The sequence below is a fragment of the Fomitiporia mediterranea genome, assembly GCF_000271605.1.
Source record: "Fomitiporia mediterranea MF3/22 unplaced genomic scaffold FOMMEscaffold_1, whole genome shotgun sequence".
In the NCBI taxonomy this organism is placed as follows: Eukaryota; Fungi; Basidiomycota; class Agaricomycetes; order Hymenochaetales; family Hymenochaetaceae; genus Fomitiporia; species Fomitiporia mediterranea.
This window is the reverse complement of record NW_006760386.1, coordinates 7,588,000-7,599,179: the sequence shown is the minus strand read 5'-3', so window position 1 is coordinate 7,599,179 and position 11,180 is coordinate 7,588,000. Positions and strand designations below refer to the sequence as shown.

At 42.7% G+C, this 11,180-nt stretch overlaps 3 protein-coding genes across 3 annotated transcripts; 1 reads left to right on the top strand and 2 right to left on the bottom strand.

Moving 5' to 3' along the window:
- Positions 1–3,610: 3,610 nt before the first annotated feature.
- On the top strand, positions 3,611–6,633 carry FOMMEDRAFT_144298 (uncharacterized protein). The gene is made up of 3 exons (XM_007262255.1): positions 3,611–4,411; positions 4,487–6,009; positions 6,127–6,633. The coding sequence occupies exons 1-3, from the start codon at positions 4,130–4,132 to the stop codon at positions 6,272–6,274; spliced, it is 1,953 nt and encodes a 650-aa protein (XP_007262317.1). The 5' UTR covers positions 3,611–4,129; the 3' UTR covers positions 6,275–6,633.
- Positions 6,634–7,243: 610 nt separating this feature from the next.
- On the bottom strand, positions 7,244–8,055 carry FOMMEDRAFT_151160 (uncharacterized protein; the record flags this gene model as incomplete). The annotated part of the gene is made up of 3 exons (XM_007262254.1): positions 7,244–7,782; positions 7,839–7,919; positions 7,998–8,055. The coding sequence occupies 3 exons, from the start codon at positions 8,053–8,055 to the stop codon at positions 7,244–7,246; spliced, it is 678 nt and encodes a 225-aa protein (XP_007262316.1).
- A 504-nt stretch (positions 8,056–8,559) lies between these two features.
- On the bottom strand, positions 8,560–10,601 carry FOMMEDRAFT_151159 (uncharacterized protein; the record flags this gene model as incomplete). Its single annotated transcript, XM_007262253.1, has 5 exons — positions 8,560–8,762; positions 8,847–8,927; positions 9,001–9,173; positions 9,924–10,528; positions 10,593–10,601. 5 exons carry the CDS (start codon positions 10,599–10,601, stop codon positions 8,560–8,562), a joined length of 1,071 nt encoding a protein of 356 aa, XP_007262315.1.
- Positions 10,602–11,180: the final 579 nt, after the last annotated feature.

Below are 11,180 nucleotides of genomic sequence, written 5' to 3'. Positions count from 1 at the left end.
TTAGCATTTCCTCTCAATAAGCATGAAAATTTGATCCACCAAGTTGGTAGGCAGGAAAATAGAGGTATATTAAGTATAAAGGGCATTAAGCATTAAGCATTAAGGTGTGAGATTGAGAATATCTTAATTAAAGGAAATTTTGGGTCATGTGACAGTACAGATCATGACCTGGAGAGAGCCACTTTTTGTACAGGCCACCTCCATTTTGTAAAATAAATGCATAATGTAATGAAAACCACTATTAAAACTTATTGTTCTTCATGCCTGAGGAGCTTGGATGTGTACAGAACCCAGATAGAACACTCAAGGATGCTAGTGAAATTGTTTTCACTTATTCTAGAGAAGCTTCCCCTGTTAATCTCTCAGCTCTGCTTCCAGATATTTATGCTTCCACTGGTATTCATTCACAAACAAGTACAGTCAATAATACATCTCTACCAAAGGATCCTGCCCATAGTAAAGTACCAAAGTTGAAGTATCAAAAGCTATGCAGAGACTGTCTAATTGCTTTCAAAGCTTAATGTGCTCTTTCAGAGTAAGATTAGTACTGAGTTTACTAAGGCTAGAGTACTTTTTCTAAAGCTTACAAGAAACCTATGTAAGAAAATAAATAGTTCTCTTGAACAGACTGATATTTGATTGTTTTTTAAGTAGACAATGTATTATTGAGTTATGTACTACAAATAAGGAAATTTTATTACTTTACTTAAGCTACTGTCAACAAGTATAACCTCTTACTATACTATGATCCCTCTTTGCCAATTTTTTATTCCTCCAAAACCACTTAATATTTTGATCTGAAAATTTGCATATATGTATATTAGAGTATAATAAAGTACAATATCTTTTCAAAATAATTTTTACAATTTTTTATAAACTGTAGAGGGATACAATCCCTCTTTGCCAACTTTATCACATTCTGTCACAGAAATTTGGCTCTAGCAAGATATAGTACAAGCTCTAGGAATCTGTCACTTTTGTCACTCTCAAAACAATCTTTACTTAATTTTAATTTACAACTACTATTAAATCTCTCAAGAAAAATACTATAAGTACTTGAGTATAAATTATATACATTTGTAGTAATATTAACTTATTAACTTGATAATAAAAATTAAAACTACTAATTATAAGGTTTGTAACTAGTAGAAATAATAGTATTTACAGGTTTTTAATTCCTCTATGTTAGGAATTGTAAAATACAGTAACTAAGTTTGGAAAACCTAACTTAAGACTTGGAACCAAGTAGTTTATAAACAAAACTCTATTAGTTACAAGTCTAAAGATTAGTCAGATCAACTAGACTACCTTTGTTGTCCTACTTAGTAAGAACTCTAGCTTAGTATTATTAACCTCTAATTATTACTAATAGGTGATCAATCTATTAGTAGAGAGAGGGGACAGGAAGGAGTAAGTACTAAGTCAGTTAGGAAAAAGTAACAAAACCTATAAACAAGGTCTTTATCTCTCTAAGGTTAAACACATACTTTAGCATAGTATTACTTAATAACCTTAACTAAAGACAAGTCATTTAGAATGCTTGTATAGAGAGAGGATCTAAAAAGAGTATAGTGTCTAGAGTAAGGAGTATAATAGAAAAGACTAGGAGAAAATCTAGAAAGATAAAGGAAAATATTATACTTACTTATAAGAGAAACTATATAGTTAGTTAGAAACTCTTTGTACAAAGACAAAGGACTATTAAAGCTAGTAAAGAGTCAGAGCTAGTACTCTAAAACTCTATACTTAAGAAGGACTAGTACTAGTGTAAAGGAAAGGGAACTGAGAGCTCTAAGGAGAGACTATAGGAAAGTAGTCTCCTTTATACACTTTACTTATACAGATAGGAAAGTAATAAAGTTATAAACATGAGGACTATATGAGGACAATATGAGGAATACATGAGACAATCTAGAACTTTGGTTGTAAGTTCTATGATTGAATACAGAAGTATAAAGATAAGGCCAGAAGTTAATAAGGATAATTATCTCCTAAACTAAGTTTATTAAAGAAGACTTAGAGAAAGATTTAGAACATTAGTTGTCAGTTCTAGAGTGTACACAAGACAGTCTAGAACTTTAGTTGTAAGTTCTAGAGACAGTACAGAAATACAGCCTTTTATATTACAGAAGTTATAAGGAGTTATTAGAAGTTATAATACTCTACCTTATAAGAAAGAGTATTACAAACTAGTGTACAAGAAGTACAGGTTCAGTCAGACAGAGTCATAAGAAGACTATAAGAACAATAGAAAGCTCTACTTTATAAGAAAAGTATTATACAGCTTACACAGTATAACTAGTTAGGAGGACTCATAAGGAGTCATTAGAAGTATAAGAGGAAGTATGGAAGACATAACAATACAGTAAAGGAGTCATTAGAAGATTAATCTAGAATATAAGAAGATACAAACTAGTGTTACAAGATTAATAGAAGACACAAACTAGTGTAGCATATAGTCTAAAGGATTAGCTAGCTCTACTTCATAGGAACAACAGTAAAGAGAGTTACTAAAGTCACTAGAGTAACATTACTCTAGTAAAAGGTATATAAGGAGGCTAGTTTAGCTCTCAAAAGATAGTTTTATTAACTTAAGTTACCTAGTACTTAGAAGTACTCTACTACTAACTTACTAGGCTACACTTACAGCTTAACTAAAGTAGGACTCCTCTACCCTCTCACTCTACAAGTCTACAAGTCTTACCCTCTATACTCTATTCTGTTACTATTCCTAAGGATTAGAACTAGTAAAGTGAGTATATCTAACACTCTATTAATTTTTTTGTAGAAAAAAAGAGATATTGTGTTTTAAATAGTAAAAACACACCCTTATGAATTTTTGTAGAGTATTAGGTGTTGTGTTTTGTGTGTAAATGCAAATTGGCAAAGAGGGATTGTTGGCAAAGAGGGATCATAGTATAGTATTAAGTATGGCCTCACCTGTCCACAGTGGGTCATGCTTAATGACAGGTTTCACTGTAGTTGTCTGAGGCAAGGAACGTCTCATGTCCTTCCAGCCGTGAGCGAGCTTTCAAATATCGAGAGAGTTATGCATTGTCATTCCAGGACGGAAACTGGTCAGACTGAGCTTCAAGAAACTTAAGGCCCATGTATATCTCAGACGCTCATCATCGTAGGTTATTCTTGGCAGTGCTGACCGAAGCTCTCGGCCAAAAGCAGCAGGCTCAAAAAACAGCTGAGGATCGTCTTCGCACACAAAGAGACCGCACGTCTTTTCTAATACCAGCGACAGTCCAGTGGTGGGATTCCCAGAAGCACTGTTGTATTAAATCATGTGCAGTCGCTGGCACTCGCTGTGCAAGGCGAGAAGAGCTGTTCCCTAGAGTCCGGGTGTGCAACACACTCGTGGATGGGTGCAAGCGAGAAACGTTGGCCGGAAGGGTTTGTCCTCCTGCAAAGTGAGATTTTCGAACGTGCCTGCATGGCAGCAGGAGCAAGGCAAGGAATGGAGAACCTGAAGGGGATACCAGGAATGTGTACGTACGTAATGAATCAGCTGACGATCGACGCGATTCGCGCGCGATCTCAGCGCAGAAACGAGCAAGATGGCATATTTTATTCACCATGCCTATCGGTGGCAAAGGGGAGCGAAATAACTGCCGCCGGACAAGATAGAGGCCAGAACTGCGCAGCTTCCGAGGTATTACATGATAGACACAGCACCGGTGGTATGCCGCAAGATAAGCCTGGGAGATAGAAGGGGAACCGACAATGAATGGAAAAACAGGACCAGCGTCGGACACGTTCGCATACTCAATCGCAAGATGACCTCATTTCTAACTTGTACCAGCTCATCTGGGACCTACCCTGGGCTATTAGAACAGAAGGGTACTTATCTCGCATAACATGCCCACTTGGGAACAGAACCTGGACAAGCGCGTCCGCTGCCTATCGTATCTGGAATACTTATCGTCTCCGCCCGCTGAGAGATAGCTATATTGGAATACGCTCGAGGACCAATCCTAGCCCGAGGCCCTTATCTGCTTCTCCACGCCTCCGCCTGCGCACCAGATAGCGCATCTTGCTCACCTCTAGCGTTTCTTCTGGTCCCGTCCATCTCGCTCGTCCAATCTTTCAATCTCTCCATTCTATCTCTCCTTATTACTCCATGACGCTCCCTGTACAGAGCAATGCACGTTCTACTGCGTCTGCAAATCCGAAGGGAAGCAACATTTCTCCCCAGTCGCCTTGCACACATACCTTCGACGAATGGCGCACCTTTTCAACGTCCTATTCCGCACAGCGAACCGTCTCTGGAAAGTATGGCGTCGACTTTCGTTTTGCTCCCGAGCCGAATGGAGATGAACGGAGAGCACTCAAGCTACTTGATATCGCGACAAAATGTCTAGGTCCGAGAGCCATCAAGAAAAATGCGGAGCGATTTGATTATGTGCGTTTGCTTTTTCCCCTTCAGGAAGTTTGTGGAGTATTGGCATCCTCTGATTCTGCTCTGTCCTCTACACAGGTCGAAAATTACAGTGCCAGGACGAATCATGCATATCCATGCGCGACGCCCAGTGCGCACATTCAGGGTGCCCAGGCTCCGGGTAAAGGTGTAGCTCAAGCAGACCCATCCTCATCCTCACCTTCTTCCTCACGCTCAAAAACACCGCGCGCTTCGCCCACAGACCTAGATCACCTCGCCTTCTTCAATTTCCCGGACGACGTCACCCCAGGACCCCCAGATAAGGACGTCGAACATGAGCACGATACGGACCCAGACACGGACACTGGGAGCGAAAGAGAGCTGCGAATCGAAGACTTAGAGGCACCATTCGCACTACAGCAACTCGGGAGGAATTTGACTGTCCGTGGGAGGCAGAGAGGGCGGCGGAGAGACAGAGCTGAGTCGACCTCTACTTCGACTACTGGTTCAGGCTCTGGCTCGGGTTCAGCGCCTGGCTTCGCACCGATGGCTGCATTGACGCCTCCGACAGCCAACAGGACAAATATCAATACTGGGTCGACGTCGCTTCCTACACCAACACATGTAACGCCGACTGCACCAGCAACTTCAAACCAGAGTTCTCCACTCCGTCCTGTGTATGGGCGTCGCGGCCCAAGCGCAGTATCCGAGTCTGGTGCAGGCACTATTGGTGGTGCCGGTAGTCCTTCAGACTTCGGTGTCGGCCTGTCTGCTGCTGCACGTGCGAGAGAACGCGCGAGAGGGATTGGAACGCCCAGGAGCGAACCTGATTCAAGTCTGGCGATGGGCATGAGAGCGTTGCCAACGGGAGCTATGTCAGGATCGAGCCTTGGAGCGTTTAACGTGGGAGCTTATGGGTATCGCTATCCTGCCCATCCTCCGTACCCGCCTTCATCTGCAACGACCGGTATTGTTCAGAACACGGGTGCGGGTGCAAATGCAAATATTCAAGCCGTGACTGGCATCTCGACAAGTGCGACACAACGACAAGGAAACACTTATGCATCGCAATACCGAGGACAAGGAGGCAGCAAAATACCTAACTACTCTTTAGGTTCCATCAAAGCCGAGGACACTTCATTGTCAGCTCTACAACGTCAAGCATACACATCGCCATTCGCAGCAAATTCAAACATAAATCAAAATCAGCGATGGGCGGGAGCATCGACGACGACGGGAACGACTGCGACGGAAGACATGGGTATGGATATGGACATCGACATGGGTGGGTGGGCTCGTGTTTCGGATCCTCTGCCTGGGATGAACTTTAGTGAGATGATAGCCTCCACTCCGTACGCATCAGGTCAAAACCAGACTCAGAGCCAAAGCCAGAGTCGCATTGCGTACGGACCCGGACCCGCACATGCGTACCAACAACAGCAACAACAAACCCAGTATGCTGTCCATGCACAACAACAAATGTCATACGGCGTACCTCAGGCGCATCAACAGGACGTACAAATGTCCTATTATGCATCGCCCATGATGTCGAACCCTAGCCCAAGCATGACATCGAGCTCGACTATGAGCACAAACCCCGGGTTGAACATGAGTCCATCTCGGTACGCCCCTTCCTCTCCTCTCCTCTCACCTCCAACCTTTCTACCTCATTCATCCTTCACCGTCCACTTTCCCTTCCTAACTTACAAGAGGGCTGATGGTCGTGTGCTCTAATGTAGGTGGAAAGCGAGCAATACAAGTCCGAGTACGCAAGTCACGATGAGCTCGTCTTCTGCTGTTATGGGCCAGAGTCGAGCTCAAAGTCTTGGACAAGGTCAGGGGAGGACGGGATACTGGCCGACATCAGACATGAGGAGCGGGAATTGAAATAACAATTTTTTATCCCATCGAATAATGAGATGGATGGAGAGTGTTGTGTTCCGAGATAAACGAAAGGCTCGCGAGCGACGCTGGACTCGTGAACCAACACTGTATTTGTTGAGACAATTGTGAGGATAGCAGGAGTTCTTTTACGAAAAGGAGTATTAATTACATTAGTTTCGTCATGACAATACTTCTTCCTTCTCTCCTTTTTCTCCTTTTATCTGACACTATTCAAACATCGTATTTTTTTCGCCTCACACCAATGTCCTCGTTCCTGTACATATCGCACCATTACAACTAAAATCCTTGTTCGCATTCATGTTCACACTTCATGCAGCACTTTTTTTCGTACGTAATTATTTGCAACCACCTCGACACTTGGTCTGTTTCTGCTTGTGCAGTGTATGAGCGCTGTATAGAATCTTGTACAAGTTGTAGCCAAAATTCACTGTCTTTTTCATTGTACACGTGTAGCGAAGCCATTCCTACTAATAGTACTATGGTGCGGTCGGACTTCTTAGGTCTTCGGATTTCTGCTCAGCCCACGTTCGAATCATTCGTCTCTCTGGCCCGAATCCCGATGCCCATGCAACTTTCGATTTAACCAACGTTTCTACTGCAGCTATGCTTCATACTACTATTACAAGAATAATCAAGAGCTCTTCTACCGAATTCCCGCAAGCTTCGCTTCTCTCGCTAAACAGTACTTGATTTGGCCTCTCATTCGCAGCATGCAGGAAATGCTCGTTCTATTTAGAGCTCAAATTGTCTTCTTGACTTTTTTTCGGCGCATATGAAAGGAACGTGTTCATCGTCTATGCTCAAAATAGACAAAAGGCTATATTTATTACGGCTATTCCGGGACCTGGAAATACAGAACATGGCATCATAGCCCTCCTAAGATTATACATGCAAACATGCTGTACAAATGGCTTTATACACAAGTGTACTCTCTTTGCATCATCAACATCATCATGCAATAGTACTCGATCGGATAATTCGTTTCGGTCCATGCAATCTTTTGACATCGTCTGCACCCACCCGTTTTAACTCGTGTCTTTTAACCTCCCTTGCTATCTCCTCGCGTTCTTCACGGGTACCATTATTTTCTTTATCGTCATCGTCGTCACTTATCCAATCTTCATCGTTTTCACTTCTTTCCTTCAGTTTTACCTTTATCGGTTGTGCTTTTCTCTTGTCATATCTGTCACTTAACGGCTTCATCTGGTCTTCTTGTCTAATAGTATCCCTTTCTTGTAATATTCCGGTCGTTTTTCGACCCACGCCTTGATGTGTCTTTCTCTCACCATGTTTTCTGTCCGTCTTTCCATTCTCCTTTTGACGTTGTTTAGCATCCCAGGCTTCCACTTCTTCTTTAAATTGAAGTGCTTTCCTTGGAAGATCGAATACATTTGCATGAACCTTTATCTTCTCTCTGTTGGTAAGACCGGTCGCAGCCCTGCGTAGCGGTTTTGGAAGGTTGGAAGCAACACCTTCATCCGGCCGGACAACTGGTTTAAGTTTGTCAACTAATTGATGCATAGATCAATGAAAGGAAAACGCTTACGTGCAAGCTCGAATTTTGGCATTCCAGCAATTCCTTCCCCTACTACCCTTTGAGTTACAGTATATCCGCGTCTTGCAGCAACTATGCAAAGGATAACACAGATAATGTATGAGTAAACGAGACAAAGTCATGTCATGCATTTAATAGAGTAGTCCTCACTGTCAGCTGCTTCTTGGATGTAATCCTCAACCGAGATCCGGCGTGCTTTTTTGTTCATTTCTGCCTAGCTTTGGATCTGTACATTGAGTGGCAGAAGAAAAGAGGAAGGACAAGATGGAGAAATGCATAGTAAATGTGACACTTTATAGTACTTGTATATAGTGTAGCATGTTAACATGCCTACTTAGCACTGTCGAGCTCATCAAGAAGCGTGTGAAAAGAGCAAAGAAAGCTCAAATATCTGCAAATTGACATATTAGTACTATCCGCCTTGCTTTTTGGATCATACTTTGCTCGACCGAATAATAATAACTCTTGGCGTAAGGAGACATTTCTCCGCCGTGTCTGTAAATCAGTAAATGCTATGTCTGTCACAAGAAATAAAGTGATAAATCTCGTAGAACATTTCTCTTTTTTTGATGGTCACTCGCTCGGTTCGTAACTAGCATTATGAATGTAAAGTTATTTGACATTTTACCCACTGTTCTTAGTTGCTGCTACTTGTGGAAACGTCTTTCTACATTCGTTGCATAATCATACTGTATTATCATCCTACAAATGACTATTTATCATCTTGACCGTCCCGTACCTCCTTCAATTTGTGTGCCTCATTCTCCTGCCATTCCAACACTTTCTTGTAAAAGTACTTTTGAGCGTCTTTCGGTCTTTCTACTCTAACCGCCGCAGAATAATGTCCCTCTTTTCTATATGGATTTATAAACCCGTGCCAAAACGTGTGTTTTGATGCATTTTCTGGCGCGGATACTAAGCATATGTTGATGCAAGAATTCAAAATATCAGCGCGTTAGAGATTCGCAATCTAACTGTCATGATACCTTTTGCACTCACACCAAATGTGATAATACCTGTGTCCTACACTGTTTGGATCTCTGATCTCCTCTTCAATCTTAAATCCGTATGGCACAATAACTGTATGTTTCATAAATCAGTTAACCGCAAATTGATTATGAAGGGAGTATGGTGGAGAAGATAGGAAACACACTCTCTTGTGCCTTTTGTTTGTAGTCAACGTTTTCGTCTTCATGACCTGGCATATTTCGTAACGTTTTCAGTCTTAGGTATCTTTGTTCCACACCTCTTTGGAAAGCCCATAGAGCCGAGTTAATGGGAATTAAAGACGTGTATGTGGCGTACCCCATGCGAACATTCTCCGACCTGCAAAGTTATGTGAGGTAATCGTTATGTGAGTGGCGGCAACAAAGGAAGTCCACTGTTGTGCAAAGTGCTGTAACTTATGGCGCAGGGCTCCATTTCGTTAATTGCTCAAGCGCGAGCCAACGTTGTGAAAGACTCACTTGCCAAAGCTAGAAATTAAGAAGACGTGCACATTGTCAAATCAAGGCCCATTGCAGAGATTCATTATTTCCTGAAGCATGTCTTTATTAATTTATTTTGAGTGCACTGTATCATTCATCTAACACTTTATCCACCAATATTAATGAGTTGACACTGGGTGAGAAGGATGTTCAAAAATGGATCAGTAGTGGTCAGGTCTGTCAGTGGGTTGGTCCTCCAATGAAAGACAATGTATGAGGTGGCCATGACCTTCCATACCAATAGGTGGATACTGTCAAGTTTATTGACAGACTTTGGTGGACACAAAGTGCTAAGTGTATTGCAGGGCAGTGAAGGGCTTCTATATTTCAAAAACTTTTACAGCAAATACAACAATTAACTACAGTGGAAAAGAAAACAAAAAACCACTATAGAAAAAGAGGCTGTTATGTGTTAGGAGTATGGAATTTCATTCTGTGGTATATTAAGCTAGTTCTAGCACAGAAGGTAGACTGACATTGAGAACAACAGAAACAATGGTGTGTAAGAATAGGGAGGAAAGTGGTTGCATAAAGGGTTTTGGACTCTGAGCAAGAGAGCCTGTGGTGGTTGAACGTGAAGTGTGAAAACGTTCGCTCGTCCATCCAGTTGAGTAATCGGTGAGGGCCAGCGTCTGTGTAGACAGAGAACCCTCGGCTCAAAAGAAGGTCACAGGTACGGGCTGTGACCTCTTCCAGGATGTTGACATCGATGTCGGGTCTGGGGCGTGTGGTGTAGGGCCTTGAGGGTTCAGGTGTGAAAGAGGGGTTTGTCAGCCTTGAGGCCTCAGGTAATTGAGGTGAAGGGTGAGGTGAAGGGTCGACTCCTTCAGGCTCCTCGTGTTGGGGGTGAGGCTCAACGCCTTGAGGCAGAGTCGTGTCGACTGGGTCCTGGACCATAGGGAGTACATTGTCGTCAATGTACATGTCAGTCTGGGACAACAGAGGAGAGACAGCGAGTGGGAGCTCAACATCGTCAGATGGAGCGTCGACTCGTTCAGTCTTGGGTGGCTCGACCACTAGGGGAGCTCGGGTGTGTGAATTGGTAGGTTTTCGCCGACGAGTTCGTCGGCGATGCGTGTGGGTGGCTCGATGAAAGGCTGCAAGAAGGTCTTGCTGCTGCCATTTCTGGCACTCGAACAAAGCGATCTCAAAAGATACGACGGCGGCCTCGTAGCTCGTCGTAGAGGTAGAGAACTCGAAATTCCCAGGGTAGACATGACTGTTAGAGGGAAAGAAGAAGGGCAACAAAGTCGCATACTTTTCGCATCCGGGCCCTGAGTCCCACGGCCCATTTTTAGTTAGCTCCAATTGGCCACATGTAGTTCCTCTCACATTTCACTAAGTCAAAATAAAGTACTTTTCCTAAGAAAATAAATATTCCCCTCCCCCAATCCTAACTAAAACCCAACTTAACACCTAAGCCTAACAGCCCAAACTTATCCTAAACCTAATTGGGGTGGCAGAGCCCCCCCAAACCCCCCTCCTAACTTCTCACTCTGTTCATGACAAGGGCCACAGTATGCTAGAATTACATAAGTGGTTAGTCAGGGTCATCCCTAATTGGGCTGTAGGATTCAGGGCCTGAATATAAAAAGTTAAGAGTCAGGCAACAATCAGTCACTAGGTCAGGTGTAGTTACATTTAGTGATTGTTACCAAAATACATAATTATGGATTGACAGCATTTGACTGTGTGAGCTGTAGGACTTTTAAAGGTTTACTCATCTTCTACTTACTTCTCCTACAATATTGAGTAGAGTGCTTAGTGTTAGTCTTACTCTAGGCTTTGACAGACTTAGATATTGTCCCAAACTCAAGTTCTGGCAAACTACTCCATATTTTATTCT